Genomic DNA, 14,830 nt, shown 5'->3' on the forward strand with positions numbered 1-14,830 from the left:
TCCCCCGTCACCCTCCTGTCACCTTGCAAATCCTTCCCCGCTTGCCTTCCCCTCGCCTCCCACTCCTTCTGAGCCTCACTCACATTTTCAATTTACGTGAGCCATTGAGTCAACACTTGCTGTATACGTGGTGATAATTGTAACAAACCAAGGCACACGCGCGGCTCGGCAAACCTCATTACTCGTGGAGCAGAGATGTGCAGCCCCGCCTGAGTGAGGGAAGGGCGAGGGGAGTGAAGGATTGTGGGTACTGCCTTGCGTAACGTGTACTGCTAACTACATGTACACACACACACACACACACACACACACTGCACGGTGGCTGTCTGGCTGTTATTTACAGTGCAATAGCGAAGGTTCAGCGTGGGTGTCTCAGCTGGTATCCTCCACACGAGGGTCATGTGGAAAAGCATTTTTGTTCCTAATGTGGATTTTGAGAATTGTTTTTTACTTTGTTATTGTTCTGTTTGTTTATTTGTTTATCTACTTCATTGTTTTTCATTTATCTATTTATTTGTTATTTGGTTATTTACTTTTTATTTATTTGTTGATCTTATTTATTTATTCATTTATCTATTTATTTTTATCTATTTACTTATTTTTTTGCCGGCCACAGTCAGTGCTATACACATCTCTTACTGTAGGTTAGGTAGTGTAGCTTACAAACAGTCTTCAAAGAGACAACATTGCTGCTGCTGCTTGTTTTATTTATTTATTTTGTCCATTGCTATCGTCGTCATCCACCATTAGTACCATCAAGTAAAACAAGTAAATAAACTTTCAGCTACTTTCAAACAAACAAAACTATAAGAAGAAAAATATATATTACGTAACCCTCACTGTCCAACTTTCATCAGTCACAGTACAGAAAACAGTCTTGACAACCCTTTACTTCCATCCGTTTCTGTGTCCATTCTTGCACACTTCCAAAACTCGCGAAGCAGTTGTTGCTTGGCGTGACGCTTAGACCAGTATTTAGAAACGCTTTGCTCTCTTATCACCACTACTTTCAAAGGCCACAGAGATGATTAGGAGCGTTCTTAAGACTGTCTCTCCTTTTGGTAATGTAGAAATCTCGTTTACCTGTCACTGGAACCGTAAAAACATCCTTAAAAATCCGTGTAACTTCAACTATAGCCTTTTGAAAGTAGTGAAGATGCGGCGTAGAATTGTTTCAGAATATGGGCCTTAGTAATGACTCGTAGCTTCGCGAATGTGGCTCGTAAACCTTCCCCCCTACCTCTGTGCCGTTGTGTTGCAGGGATGGCCACTTTTCAGATTTCAGGTGAGTGGTACCTAGTCGACTGTTGAACTAGAAGAGGATGTGCTACAGTCACGGTCAGAATTATGAAATCGAGTAACCTTCTACACTCACACTCTGTTTTGTTTGCTTTGTTCTCCGAATGTTTAAAATTGTTAAGTATAGTAACCTTTTGCACTCACTCACACTGTGTTTAGTTTGATTTGCCCTTCCAATGGTCACAATTATGAAGTCCAGTAACTTACACTAAGTTTCACTTTGTTTTGTTTGCTTTGCCCTCCCAGTGCTCAGAATTATGAAGTTGAGTAATCTTCTGCACTTATTTCCATTGTGTTTTGTTTGATTCGCCTTCCCAGTGCTCAGAATTATGAAGTTGAGTAATCTTCTGCACTTACTTCCACTGTGTTTTGTTTGATTCGCCCTCCCAGTGGTCAGAATTACGAGTATGAAGTCCAGTAACCTTCTACTCTCACATCCACACTTATTTGCTTCGCTCTCCCATTCTCAATCTTAAATCTTCTCGGCAGCTGACAGTCTCCTTACTTGTTATTGATTTTTTCAAGTAGAACAGAGGACTTAAGATCGAAGGAGACTGCTGAGCACAGTGTGTTGCGTTCCTCGACCACTGACCGTGACTAGACGTGCCTCATAACTCTGTGAATCTGGCATATGCTCGTAAACGTCCCTTTATGTGTTGTGCTGTGGTGAATGGACAGTTGTTGGATTGTGAGGGGGTGAAATAACTGAGTGTAGCAGTGTTTGGGCAAGTGTTTAGGGAATGTTGAATGTAGCGTTGCGTAATACTTTTATTCTGTCTTAGGAAGTGATTAGAGGACTTATGTAACTTAGATGTTAGGCGGGACAGATAGAGGGAAGTGATAGTTTGGCCCCCAAGAAGTGTTTAGTTTCAGTGTAGCATTTCACAGTCATATTTTTTTTTTTTTTTTTTTTTTTTTGTTTCTTAGGAAGTGAATAGAAATCCTTTAAGTACTCTGATTTTAAAGTGCAGTGCTTCTTGTATCCTGGAAACTGAATATATACAAGTCATCCAAGGCTCTTACTTTTAATTCTGTAGTAACTTTAACGTCTGACATTTTCTCAGGAACGAAATAGAAATCCTTGGTTATAATTAGAAGAAAAACTGCAGTATGTCTTGCCTCCTGATTCGGTACAACCACTGAATATAGTTTAATTATTTGACTCCCGATGCGTGAGGGGAGAGGAGGGGAGACAAGGGGAGATGGGTGTGAGGGAGCGTGAGGGGAGAGAAGGGGAAATGTTAAGCGTGAGGGAGGGTGAGGGAAGAGAAGGGGAGATGGGTGTGAGGGAGCGTGAGGGGAGAAGAGGGGAGATGTTGGGTGTGAGGGAGCGTGAGGGGAGAGAAGGGGAGATGGGTGTGAGAGACCTTGAGGGGAGATGTTGGGTGTGAGGGAGCGTGAAGGGAGAGAAGGGAGATGGGTGTGAGGGAACGTGAGGGGAGAGGAGGGGAGAAGTTAGGAATGAGGGAGCGTGAGGGGAGAGAAGGGGATATGTTGGGTGTGAGGGAGCGTGAGAGGAGAGGAGGGGAGATGTTGGGTTGGGTGTAGGGAGCGTGAGGAGAGAGAGAAGTGACGCTGGGTGAAGGGCGTGGAAGGGGAGAGGAAAGGTTGGAGAAGCCACTTATTCCAGCGACTGACTGACACTCGCACCACACAGGGACTCGGCGCCATCTGACAGCCCGCTCAAAGAAGGCAAGAGCGGCGGTTCGGACTCGGGGGGTTTCACTCGCTGGGTCTCACTCAGGAAAGCTTTGCGGCAAAATATTTCGTTCCTGACATCAAAAGGTCAGCTAGGGTGAGGGAGAGAGGGACGGAATTAGTGCAAAGGGGAGAGTGTGTACGTAACCATCACGTTTCCGCCTAACTTCACCACTACTCTGGTGTCTTGATAAAATGAACTGGAATTAAAGACAATTAAATTTTCTGAACCTGGCAGGGACGCAGTAAGGCGCTGCCAGGCGTACTTGGCTTGTGTGTTGCTTTTAAGCTCCTGCTGCAATACGCGTAGGAGGAGTTTGCTTTGATGGATGCAGACTTTGCTAAGACACCACCGGGGGAAGGGATCGCGTGGCCTCAGACATGAGAGAGGTAAGCCAGGCGTGTACTCTGTAACGTTGTGTGTTGTTATATCGCTTTCAGTATATTCCGTTGCCTCACACTGAAATGTTATAGTGTCGTTTAAGCCGGTAAAGTTTCATTTTACACTTTACACTGACAGCATTTTCTTCGATGTGACAAGAGCTCTCTAAAAGAATTCTCCAAAATTTGCAGTGCAGTACAGTGAAGGCAATACCACAGAACATATCATATTTCCTCTCATCTGGATCCCTCGCTTCACATGAAGATTAGAAACAGTACTGGTTGCAGTGGCAGTGATTTGACAGAAGAGGAAGAAAGTGTCTTAGGACAACGAATGAGGAAGAAGAGGAGGAGGAGAAGGGGAAGGAGGAGACTGTGGACTCGATAATGGTTACCGAGATGTGAATATGCAGCCATTACCAGTACTCTGTCCAGGGCTGCAGGCTCGGCAGGGCCAGGAAGGGTGAGGCTGGACATGACCCAGTTTCACGAGAGCCTGGGGTTTGTGACTTTGTGGACGTGATGGCAGTGCTCTGCTCTCAGTGTTGACAAGGTTGTATCTGAACAACATTTTTATTTTCACATATACGGAACATCAGTAAAAATTATATTGATCACTTTTGTAAATAGTGATTCGCAATATCATTATATTAATAGTTGATATTGAGGAAGGGAAATATTTACAAGGATTTCTACAACTCGGCAAGTATCGGAAGAACCCCACAAAGAATAAAGCGCTGTTTGTCGAAGAAAACTTTCCCTGTGTAATATCAATTTTGTTTTCGACTTTCCTCAGACACTGTGTGCTGGTGATGTACGAGTACCGGTGTTGAGTTGATGGTGCAGGCAGTGGTGGTGGTGACGGGGTGGTGTTGGTGGCACAGCGGCGCCTCCAGCTGCTGGTCGTTACCCTTGACACAAAGGCACAGGGAAGGGCCGCGGGGAGCGAGAATACGCAGATCAATTTTAAAGGCAGCGAGGTGCGGGCAGCGGCTGGTGGACGCGGGACCCGTGAGCTAACACGCGGCGACGGCTCGGTGCTTCTTTCATCAGTTATTAATAAAGCACTGAGAATAACGAGTCCATATTAATGCTTACATCGGAATAGAGCGGATACGAGGGCAATATTAAATTAACTACCTATGTGATGCTGTTATTCAAAAGGCTGTGCGCATCACCATTAATCATATTAACGGTGACGTCACTTGTTTTGCCGGCGAGCGTCACTCCCTGCACCTGGAAATGTTGACGCGCCGGGCGGCCGCTGAGGGGGTCACGGCAGGCACAGGTGTGATGCAGGGGAGCCGCAAGATGATGCTGCCCTTGTTTGGTACTGCCGTCTCTCGGGGACACGTGCGCTGCTACCCAACATTCCCTTTCTCCTTTACCCTCTGCCTCCTCCTTCTGCTCCTCCTCTTCCTCCTGCCTCCCTCCCTCCCTCCCGTGCAGTGACATGAATGGCTGAACACACACACGGTCGCCAGAACTGTTCACACGCCGCCTCGCAAACCTTCTGAAACACCATTAACTTCAGGATCCTCTACGTAGAATGTTGCTGAAACACACACACACACACACACACACACAAGTGCAAACAAGCACACAAACACACACGCACCGAGAGTAGGACACAGTAAATCAAGCCATCTACGCATGTCTTATGGGACACACACACACACACACACACACACACACACACACACACACACACACACACACACACACACACACACACACACACACACACACACACACACATGGCATGCATTTTAACACTGCATCGCACGCACCATGAAAGCGTGATTCAATTCAAATTCGTAAAATGTTGTGTAAATCGCATATTATCAAATTAAGCAAAATACATTTGAAAAAAAAAAAAATTGTCCTGCGCAGCGATTTGAGCCGAAACACGAATTAATGAGCACCCAATTAACGGGGCTTTAGTGTATAGAAATTTTAATTGGTTCTGTGGACATCAACTGGGGACGCATAAGCTAAAGAGACTTGGGATTGCTGGCCTGCACTGACTGGCTGGGAGCAGATTAACAGCCTTCTCTCTCTCTCTCTCTCTCTCTCTCTCTCTCTCTCTCTCTCTCTCTCTCTCTCTCTCTCTCTCTCTCTCTCTCTCTCTCTCTCTGTCCAGGCAGCTTCCATGCTCCCACTGTACTATCCTGCCTCGCTTGTCTTGAGTAACGGTAGTGGTGCCTTGAGTGATGGTAGAAGTGGTGGTGGAGGTGGTGGTACTGTTGATGGTAGTAGTAGTAGTAGTAGTAGTAGTAGTAGTAGTAATGGTGGTGGTGGTGGTGGTAGTGGTGGTGGTAGTAGTAGTAGTAGTATTGGTGGTGGTGGTAGTGGTGGTGGTGGTAGTAGTAGTAGTAGTAGTAGTAGTGGTGGTGGTGGTGGTGGTGGTGGTGGTGGTGGTGGTAGTAGTAGTAGTAGTAGTAGTAGTAGTAGTAGTAGTAGTAGTAATAGAAGTAATAATGATATGCACTAGTACGTACTTTATGTACCATCACTATCAGTAGCAACACTGTCTTTTCCCTCTTGTTCACTACCACTACCATCATCACCACCACCACCATCACCACCACCATCACTGAAGCACAAGTAAGGAAGCACATGTACTCGTACACCCAACACCATCCTTAATTACACTTCCCTCGCAGGCAGCCTCCACACAGACGCCCTTAGCACGCCCACCACTCTCCGCTGCGTCCCTCATCTTGCTGCGGCCACGAGGTTCAGAGGCGTCCCAGTCCCCCTGCTTCACTCTTGGCTGCCCGTCACACGAGCACCGCGGTAAGCAAGACAGACTCCTGGAAAGCTTAACGGACCGCATCACAGAGCCGCACCTCACGTTGACAAGCACTGCATGAGGCGGTAACAGGTCTTAACACAATATCACAGTAGTCGCGGCTTTGACACGCGGCCCCTCAGGTAATGTTCCATGATTCCACGAAGAGACGCGCTACCTGGAGCAACCAAGTGTCCGTGACTGACAGGCGCACGTATTGTGAGATAAAGAGACGGACGCACCGCCGTTGACCTTTTGGAAACGAGTGAAAATAGAAAATGTTGACTTGTCGCGTTGCTTGATAAACAGAACAACAACAGGAATAGCAGCAGCAGCAAGAACAACGACAAGAACAACAATTACAACAACAACAACAACTACTGCTATTACTGCTACTACTTCTACTACTGCTGCTGCTGCTACTACTACTACTACTACTACTACTACTACTACTACTGCTGCTGCTGCTGCTGGTGCTGCTGCTACTGCTACTGCTACTGCTACTACTACTACTACTACTACTACTGTTGTTATTACTGCTGCAGTGGAAACAGTAGTAGTAGTAGTAGTTGTTGTTGTTGTTGTAGTAGTAGCAACAACAGCATTATTATTATTAGTAGTAGTAGTAGTAGTAGTAGTAGTAGTAGTAGTAGTATCATCATCATCATCATTACCACCCAGATTATTACTATTATCGTCATTTACTATCATTATCATTATCATCATTTACCACCACCACCACCACCATTACAAGCACCTACATTCACACGTATTTATGCACAAGTTCCGACCTCCCCACGTTCTCCGTCCCTTGGTAGCGAGGCGCTGCGATGGGCGGGAAGGTAATCATGGGCCTTGAATCCCGACATATTCTGGAGGGCTTTGTGATGTGGGGGGGGGGGGGAGAGTCATTTGATGCTGAATTATCCTGTGGCGAATGAGCGGGGATAGGTGAGCTGGAATGGGTAAGGCGGACTGTGGATGGGCCCAGATTCTTACTCATAGGAATACCGCCTGTTGTGTGTGTGTGTGTGTGTGTGTGTGTGTGTTGGAGGGTGTGGGGATGGAACACTACTCATGTCAGACTGCGGCTCGGTGACTCGGAATGAAATAGAGCAACCCTCCTTCACACCCAGGAAGTATTGGCGCTTGGGCGGTATTTACAGCCTTCGTGTTGATAATTGTCGCTGATTAAGTTCCGGGAAAATTATAGCGGCTCGAGGCCCTTTCTTTATTTTCAGTGATTTGTTTTTATTTTTACATTCATCGATTCGTTTATTTATAAGAACAAAAAGAAGAAGAATAGAAGAAAAGAAGAAATAATAAAAGAAATAATAATAATAATAATAATAACAATAATAATAATAATAATAACAGTAAGAACAACAACAACAATATAACTTTACCTGCCTTCCCACACAATCTGTCCCGCCTTACGAGAGCGCCTCGGTGACCTTAAAAGAAGCTGAGAAAGAGAGACACTTAGGTATCACAAGCAGGTGTCTTCCTGTTTTGCCCACGTGTAAGGTGTTACCAGGCCTCCAGTGCTGGCCATCTTAGCCTCCCAACGTTTAGGTGTGGTGCTATTTAATGAAAAACTAATGGAGCAGCAACAGCAGAAAAAGAAGAGAGAAAGAATTATTAGTAAATACATAACAGCACTACTTCTAAGTGATAATAATCTGTATCTCCAACGGCCGTGTTTCCGGTACAAAGTTGGCAGGCTTGACAGGCGCCACAGACATTCGCGCGGCGCCCCACGGCTGGCGGGGAGCTGATTACGACCGCAGGAACGCGAGACGGTACGAGTGGAGACTGATCGCCGGGTCCTCAGGCAGCGACAGTGCATGTTCAGCGGCTCATCACTCTACCATTATGAGCCAGCATGATCATTACGCACAGCATCACGCGCGCTTACCACACCGTCCGTCACATTGACATCTTGCTGGAATGTGCTGAGTTCGCTGGCCAAGATGTGCCTATATCCTATTTATAAATCGATTCTTGGAACATGTTTGAATTTCCTAGTATAAAAGTTAGTGTGTTGTCTTTTTAGTACATCAAACAGCCATTAAGTCTACTTCCTTGTGCACGTTTGAGTCGTACAGCTTCACTTTTCCTTTCTTATCTCTCTAATACGAAGTAAAAGTTTTCCTTGTACTGTAATTGACTTGGTCTTCAGTAAATCAAACAATCCTGCAAGTCCATTCCTAGAGGTCGCTCGACTCTGTACAACTTTACAGCTTTACTTTTTTTTGTTGCTTCTTTTTTCTCTGTTACGAAAGTTAGAGTTTTCCTGTTACTACTGTTATTGTATTGTCTTGTAATAGATCAAACAGGCCAGCAAGTCCACTCCAAGATGTTCGAATCATTACAAATTCACTTTCTTTATTTTTTATGCGAAAAATTCCGTTCTTATTAATACTGTAGTTGATGTGTTGTACTGTAGTGAAATTCAACAACATATCAGTGAAATAAAAGTGTATTGCTATTCACGGTATTGGTTTATTAAAGGAAAAAACATGACACTTTCGTAACCTTATCCCGCATCGTATTATGACCTCAACGAACTATGATGCAAGACAAAAAGAAAAAAAAAAACGCCATTAGGAACTTTTTTGAAGACTTTCGGTTCCCGTAAGAATGACTGATGATGGCTTCTCTTCTCCCAGTCAGCGGTGGAGTGTGGATTGGATGCACTAGTTGTAACTGGGTAGGGATCATATTCTCAAACACTTTGACGTCTTACCCGACTTGTTATAGCAGCTTTAGTGGAAGTTGCCGGGGTTCCCAAGGGTATTTTTGTGATATAGTGATAGTCTGAACAGGATTCCGCATCACCAATGGAAAAAAAAAAAAACACACATGAGAAACCGGATAATTACTTTTGTGGCCTTTTATCAGTATCCCTTAAAAGACCCCAGCAGTTTCAGAACATGGATTGAGAGAGAAAGAGACACGGATGGGTCTGTCAATACGAGGCTTCTGTTTGTAGTGATCTTACTTTCAGTCTTTACAGAGATTGTTACTTTGTGTGTAAGTGTGTGTATTAGTGTAGTGTGTGTATATTGTTCCGGCGATGTTGGTGAAGATTCTCTAGTTATCATGTACGGATGCGAAACCGCCGCCACTTTTCTTTAACTTATCCAACCTTAACATAGCAGAAAAAAAAGAAAAGTGAGGAAACAAACATCAGACGCTATAATCCCGAGAGTGCACGCATGAAACTTCTAAAAGGTGTTTCTATTCGAGGGTTTCAGTGTTAATGCCTCGTGTCTGGGTCAAGGTGCAGATGTGCTGGATGAAAAAATTTGACGATTTGTACGTGTAGCGAGGAGACTGAGATCTTATCGACGTTCTTTTCACACACCTAAGTAACGTAATGTTTGCAAGCGTGGTCAGGAAACTCAAATCTCGTCGGTAGTTTTCACATACTTTGATAACTTATCCCGTATAGCGAGGATAGTGAAATCTTATCAAGGCACTTTTCACGTACTCAAGTGAGGTGGTTTCTCCAGGAAGTTCTCCCCCCCAGGCGAAATGGCGTCTATTGCCTTGGATTATACAGATACACTCCCCACAAGTATGCCAATGAGGATATAAGAAGACAAAGAACAGGCTCCCATGACGCGAGTGTTTCCTGGCTTGTATTTACGTGCAGTGACCACAAGAACACCAAGATTACGAGGCAGATTGTTGACTTTGGTAATACCGTAAGTGCGTTGCCTGTATCATGAAGGGAGGGACTCGCTGCCAAGTGTCCACGTGTCGGAGTTGAATCAGTGTAGAATATGGATCTGGAACACCGCTGGAAAAAGGAAAGCAGATAGGCAGAAAGGCGACTTTTGTTGTATTCAAAGTGCATTCGAGTGTTGTGAAAAAAAAAAGAAAAAAGAAAGAAAGAAAGAAAAGTCGCTGAGTGTCTACGTGTCAAAGTGTAATCTCTGGTTCCGTCACCTGCAAAGTTCATGACCTCAAATAGATCCTCATAATTACTGTATGTAGGTGTATTTTTTTCTTTTTTTTTTCATATTAAGGTTTACGTGCTCATCAAATTGCAACTGAAATGACTGTCTTACTTATTAAACGTTTATTCTTTCATCATAACTATTTTTAAACACCACATGATTCGGATTCTCAAGCGTGTTTCTCCCCCCCCCCTTACTGATGATGCGAACACATATTGAACTATCACCAGAATCACGTAAACAACCCTTGAAAACTCCGACAACTTCCACGTGAGCCTCTTAAAAAAAGGTCACGACAAAAAGCTGAAACGTGTAAAAACATCCAAGACAGCTGGACGTCAAGACCCCACCATGCAGCTTTTGAGGGACTGAGATGAGGTGGATTGGTGGAAGGTCAGCTGAGTCAGTGGCTTAGAGGAAAAGTGTTGCGTGGAGGCTTCCTTAGAGAGCCTTGGGAGTACGAGTGGAGTCCGGGAAGGAAGGTTTCTAAGGGAGATGACGAAATGACTGGGCTTCCACTGTATCTCCCTCTGGTGGTGGTGGTGGTGGTGGTGGTGGGGGTGGTGGTGGTGGGGGTGTGAGAAAATGCAAGTCTTTCTCCATTAATTTTTCACGCCACGTATTACAATGGAATTCAAAGGAAGGTGAAAAAAAAAAAAATAATAATAACGTCAGCTTCAATTAGTAACGACAGAATTAGAACGTCATTTACGCTTGATTTAATTTGTAGCTGATGACAGACCAAAGGATGAGATTGAAAGGACGAGCTGTACGTATGAGGCTTTTTTATTTTGTGCTGTATTTTTCACTTCACACACACACACACACACACACTACCTCTGTGTATCTTTCCTCTCTGTCTTTCCTTTCTGCTTTTCTCTCCTTTTTTTTTTCCTGTCTTATTTTTCTCTCTTTTTATATCTGGTTATCTGTTTGTCAATCTGTTTGTGTATCTCTCCTCCCCACCCCAGTCTCTCTCTCTCTCTCTCTCTCTCTCTCTCTCTCTCTCTCTCTCTCTCTCTCTCTCTCTCTCTCTCTCTCTCTCTCTCTCTCTCTTCCCCACCCCCATCGTATGTGTGTGCGTGTGCGGACAGCCAACAGGAGTGCCGTGTCTGGAGATGGTGGCGGCGAGGACTCAGGACTCATGTTCAAGTCAAGTCCACAACACACACACTCAGCGGCCGACAGTGAGTGCATCCCTCGCGTTATCCATTACCCGGCGTTGACTGTGAGGGGCTTGGTGGGCTTGGCGAGGCTTGGGGGGTGAGGGAGAGGAGGCACTGGATGGATGACGCAGGGCCGTGCTTCAGTGTGTGCCGCCATAAACACACCCTCGAGCGGCGCCTCCCAAGGTGTTTCTTTTATAGCCTAATGGCACACACAGGTTTTATGTGAGGGAAAGATTCTTGCCCGCGATTCCTGGCCACGTTCCCATAACTGAGTGAGTATGTGGTGTGTGTGTGTGTGTGTGTGTGTGTGTGTGTGTGTGTGTGTGTGTGTGTTTGTGACTGCGTGTGTTTATATACATACACGTGTCGATATAGGAGCGCTGTATCTATCTTTACTTGTCTAGCTGTCTATCTATCTATCTATCTATCGTTTGATCGATCAGTATCACATTCACAAACATCTTTAAGAAGTTGACAGAACGATGGAATGTGTGAACGTAAGTGCAAGGTGTGTGTGTGTGTGTGTGTGTGTGTGTGTGTGTGTGTGTGTGTGTGTGTGTGTGTGCCGATCAAGCCAGGCCCAGCAGGTGAGAAAGGGAGATTGCTGAGAAATTTACTTCAAAATAATGATGACTTCCAGCAGGACGTGTTCACCAGGCGATGTGATGCACGTTCACGCTGCGGTGATGAGGCAACCTGCGTGAACCTCCTGCAGGCGGCGAAAGGAAGAGGAAATGATACAAGATAACGTGGCGATCTTAAGACAAAGAATTCAATAGATCTTTCCTCTTGAGACCTTTAGATAGTGTGCTTTAAAACCGGTAAACTAAATGCGTCTGCCAAGCCACCATAACACAATCACCCGTGGCTCTTTATATTACTCAATGTAGCTTATCACAGTCAGCCCCGTAAGAAACGATAGATCTGTTGGTGTTTGTTCTTCCTTTTGTGTTCCTTTGTGTCGCCCCCCCCCCCACCCTCCCGCCCCACGTGAAGAAGGAGGGCGCCACTCAATACCTGGACTCGACATACAAGTGTGCACTACATCCCTGGGGCCTGACAGCGCGGGGGGCGTGTTTTGTTTGTGTACAATATAAGTGCGTCATTTGTGGATACATTTGTGTCTTGAGGAAGATGGCAAGGCGGGGTGACGGGCCATCCAATTCCTCTACACTGGACGCTCTGATGGCCCCCCGCTGCGTGCTTGTATAAAGGAGTACAGGCCAGGAAGGGGCACCACCACCACCACCACCACCACCACCACTACTGCCGCTACCACCATTCACCCTTCACCACCACCACCAGCGTCATCACAACCATCACCTCTAACTACCACTTTTACCACCACTGTCATTACATCTTCACTACCACCACAGTCTTCACCACTACCACCACTATCATCAACCCTTCACCACCCTTCACCACTATCACACAGCCTCCACCACCACCACCACCACCACCACCACAACACCCCATCAAAGTTTCACGCCTTTACGTCTCGTCTGCTTAGCGGGATCAAAATGAGAATCGCTTAGTTGCGTCAAGACCGGATTGCCTTCCTACTGAGGCAGCGTTTTTCCCGCCCAGGAACAAAGGACGTCATGCCGCCGCCCTCCCTCCCTCCCTCCCTCGTCTGTTGTGCAGGGAAAGGCTCACAGTTTCGTCATTCGAGGTTGAAGTAACGATTTGAAATTTTCCCTTTACATTATCTTTTGTTTGTTTTTCCATTGCTTTTTATATCTCAGTGGAAAATAAAGATAGATAAATAGATAAAGTAATGATTAAATAAAGACAACGTAGAAACACCAATCATCTTACTGGAAAATTAAAATAGAAAAAAAATAAAGTAATGATTGAAGATAGCATGCACAATAACGCCAACATTCCTTGTGACTTCTGTGTATGGTTTGTGTGAATCGACTTACATTCAACACTGCCCTTTATACAGAACACTGAGAGGAGTATTCAGATGTGTGTGTTTCAGAGCCCATTAAGATATTAAAGGTCGCATTCTCAGACACTTCACCATCCTATCTCGACCACTTTCAAGAGACTCTATTGAAAATTATTGAAGATATTAAGGGAGCTTTCATGTCTCTAGTGATGGTATAGGAAGACTTCCGCGTCATTAATGGGAAAAGAAACACGCACGAGAGCCTTGCTAATCATCTTTGCGGCCTTTGACAAAACTACAGCTTTGAAGAAGAAAACTAAAAGCATTTCAAAAACACTCGCTTTTCTCACAGCAGCACAAGACTAGATGAATATTTTGTTCATTTCGTTTTTGTCATTTTTATCTCTGATTGGTATATAAATAAATAAAATAATAATAATAATAACAATAATAATAATAATAATAATAATAATAATAATAACAATAATAAGTAGATCAATAAAAAATAAGTGTAAAATCCAAGACATTCGGGCCGTTGATAAGTGCACCTGCTGCCGCCAGAATGATTTACCCCCGAGCTGCTCACCGTTCCAGGGAGACGCCAACAGCATCCTTAAATATTTTCTGAGTTGGCGCCTTTTGGAAATTGATGTTCCTGATAGCTGTGCCATGACCCGTGTTCTTAAAAGCTCTGTTCTCGCATACAAATTACTATTTTTCAAAGGCTACAGAGATGACAAGTTAGGTTTCCGTGTCTCTCCCATTGATGATGAAGAGCACTTGTTAAACTATCACTGGAATCATGAAAATAGTCATGAAACTCTCAGTAACTTCCATTAGAGCCAGTTAGAAAGTTGAGATGAGGCGGCGAGATGTTTAAGAACACTGGTGGAGGTTTTGACGCACCGCAGCGGCGCCCAACACTAAGATGAGAAAACGACCGGGAAGTGAAGACTAAGAGAAACACGACAAAAAAGAGAGGATGGAGAGATGCAAAGAGGTTAAAGAACACAGGTAAAAAAGAATGGAGGAGAACCACAAGAAGACAGAAGGGAGTAAAGAGATTAAGGATCGCATTAAAAAGACGAAGGGAGAGGATACAAAAGACTACGAGAACCAGAAGAGAAAACTGAAGGATGCTAAAGAGGTTAACGATCACAATAAGAATACGAATGGAGAGGTTACAGTAGACTACGAGAACCAGAAGAAGAGAAAACTGAAGGATGGTAGAGGTTAAGGATCACAATAAGAAGAGGGAAGAGAAAGATATGCAAGACCACTTGAGCCACGTCAAGAAGATGAAGACTGAAAGTAGAGGATAAGGACCGCACAGAGAAGAGGAAAGAGGGTAAGGAAGACTATGAGGACCAGACCAAGAAGAAGAGGGAGGATAGTGAGATGTTGACGCTGGAGGTGGAGGCGAAGAGGGTCCCTAAGGAGGAAAGGAACGTGTCTGAGTACTATCGCGTTGATATTATGGAGGAAAACTTGGGTAGAAGGAGCTGCGAGCGGCCACCTGTGTACTGTTCCTTTGGATTCTTGTGGCGGTGTCAGTTGTATGGTAGAGGCTCGGGCTGAAAGGTTAGGCTCCGTCAAGGGCCAAGAGAGTAATAGTTGTAGTAGTAGA

The 14,830-nt window shown here is 44.8% G+C and overlaps 1 protein-coding gene across 1 annotated transcript; it reads left to right on the top strand.

Moving 5' to 3' along the window:
• Positions 1 to 14,227: 14,227 nt before the first annotated feature.
• Positions 14,228 to 14,781, top strand: LOC135108601 (high mobility group nucleosome-binding domain-containing protein 5-like). The gene is made up of 2 exons (XM_064019760.1): positions 14,228 to 14,429; positions 14,519 to 14,781. The coding sequence occupies exons 1-2, from the start codon at positions 14,228 to 14,230 to the stop codon at positions 14,779 to 14,781; spliced, it is 465 nt and encodes a 154-aa protein (XP_063875830.1).
• Positions 14,782 to 14,830: the final 49 nt, after the last annotated feature.

The sequence above is a fragment of the Scylla paramamosain genome, chromosome 17, assembly GCF_035594125.1.
Source record: "Scylla paramamosain isolate STU-SP2022 chromosome 17, ASM3559412v1, whole genome shotgun sequence".
In the NCBI taxonomy this organism is placed as follows: domain Eukaryota; kingdom Metazoa; phylum Arthropoda; class Malacostraca; order Decapoda; family Portunidae; genus Scylla; species Scylla paramamosain.

Coding starts and splice junctions, on each gene's coding strand:
- LOC135108601 (XM_064019760.1), top strand. CDS start 14,228: ATGGAGGAGAACCACAAGAAGACAGAAGGGAGTAAAGAGATTAAGGAT. Junction 14,430..14,518: donor GAAGAGAAAACTGAAGGATG/GTAGAGGTTAAG, acceptor GACTGAAAGTAG/AGGATAAGGACCGCACAGAG.